The sequence below is a fragment of the Sinocyclocheilus anshuiensis genome, unplaced genomic scaffold (assembly GCF_001515605.1).
Source record: "Sinocyclocheilus anshuiensis isolate Anshui unplaced genomic scaffold, SAMN03320099.WGS_v1.1 scaffold2166, whole genome shotgun sequence".
Lineage (NCBI taxonomy): Eukaryota > Metazoa > Chordata > Actinopteri > Cypriniformes > Cyprinidae > Sinocyclocheilus > Sinocyclocheilus anshuiensis.
This window is the reverse complement of record NW_015557079.1, coordinates 1,582,908-1,584,628: the sequence shown is the minus strand read 5'-3', so window position 1 is coordinate 1,584,628 and position 1,721 is coordinate 1,582,908. Positions and strand designations below refer to the sequence as shown.

General features: G+C 36.7%; 1 protein-coding gene across 1 annotated transcript in view; it reads right to left on the bottom strand.

The window, feature by feature from the left end:
• cfap58 (cilia and flagella associated protein 58) overlaps positions 1–1,721 on the bottom strand; it is a 99,346-nt gene that overhangs the window by 81,082 nt on the left and 16,543 nt on the right. The window contains exon 10 of the mRNA XM_016471516.1: positions 585–776. Within this exon, the coding sequence (XP_016327002.1) occupies positions 585–776 (192 nt within the window). The remainder of the gene's footprint in view (positions 1–584; positions 777–1,721) is intronic.

The window sequence follows — 1,721 nt, the reverse complement described above, 5'->3', positions numbered from 1 at the left end:
AGATAGATAGATAGATAGATAGATAGATAGATAGATCACCACATTGTTTCATTTCTGAATGAATTCAAATTTTTTGATTGATTGATTGATTGATTAATTGATTGATTGATTGATTTCAAAGTTGTAAATAAAACAGATTATTGTAGCATGTTTTTAAAAAATAGTATTTTACTCTAATACTTTAATTTCCACATTTAATTCAGTGTTTCACACCTAATTGTGTTTCTTTTTTCCCTTTTTCTAATTTAAATATTTTATACAAATCGTCTTTAAATTAATAGTCATTTTGTAGGTTTTTTTCTCTGTCCTCAGTTTCACTTTCTATCCTCTTTTGTAAAATCCCTACAACAAAAGCCACCATTAATGACATCATCCTTCAAAAAGTGACATCATGTTTGGTTGTTTAGTTGGCTTGTCTCATTTTAAATCATTCTGTTTTGATAAAAAAAAAAAATACAGAAACTAGTATGATAAATATCAAAATATGGCTAAAAATGAACTAAATTAACTTCAAGGTGACATTCTCAATCCTTCACTGAGCCATGGCTAACTTGTGTGAGTGCGTGTGTGTGTGTGTGCTGTACCTTCTTGGTGAGCTCACTGGCCTCGTTTATGTAGCGATCCCTCTCTTTCTCCAGCTGGTAGATGATCTTTCGCTGTTTCTGGGCTTCGTCCCTGTAGTTTAAAATCTCCTGTTCCAGAGTCTTCTTTGACTGTTCGTGTAGCTTAACAATGGTCTGCTGTTTGTCTGTTTCATTGGCCGCCTTGATCATATTCTGGAAGAAACATGCACACGCCGACACAAAGAGGTTACGCAAAAGATCAATTTGTAAATATACTTAGCAAGAGTGACTCAACATTTTCAGAAAACAGAGACGTAAAAAACCGAGCTTGAGAATAGGATGATTTTATTCTGTGCTGTATTGCTGTTCAATAGATCAAAGGAATGATTCTCCAAGGTAAGCTGATATCAAAAGCCGTGTTTGTATGCCACAGTGTGTGTGTGTGTGTGTGAGACAGAGTGTCTCCTGTGTAATTAAATATGAATATCCTGTTATTTTCATACGTGCAATAGCAATGCAATATTCAGCATGTCAGCAGAAACATCATGCACCTTCTCTTGTTTTCTGAAATCCATCTGTGCATCATAACAGTGTGGGGAAGCTATGAGAACTGTGAAAATGCAGAACCGCTGCAGAAAATTAGCCCTAAGGATAAAAATATAAACCATAAAGACTCACCGAAAAGCTTACCTGGTATTAATATTAGTTTCAAGAGATCCAAAGCACGTCCAAAACATTTAAGATCAGATCACTCAAACTAGCAGAGCTAAAACAAAGATTTAAAAGGATAGTTCACCCAAAAATCAAAGCAAGGGTCCTACCACGATCAAGGCACAGAAACGTAGCAAGGACATCTTTAAAATAGTCCATGTGACATCAGTGGTTCAACCGTAATTTTATGAAGCTACGGAATACTTTTTGTGCGCAGAAAAAACAAAAATGATGACTTTATTCAACAATTCTTCTCCTCCGTGTTACCTATAGCGCCATTTTTGAGAATATCACGACGTATGCGCCTGCTTTTCCTGCACGTTAGGGTTGTGACGGTGAGGAAATTTTCCCACCGGTTAATCGACGTGTGACAACACCGGTAATACCGGTATCACCGCGGGGGCGGGGCGTTCCCTCTTTTCCTCGCTTTCCTTCGCTTTTAAATAG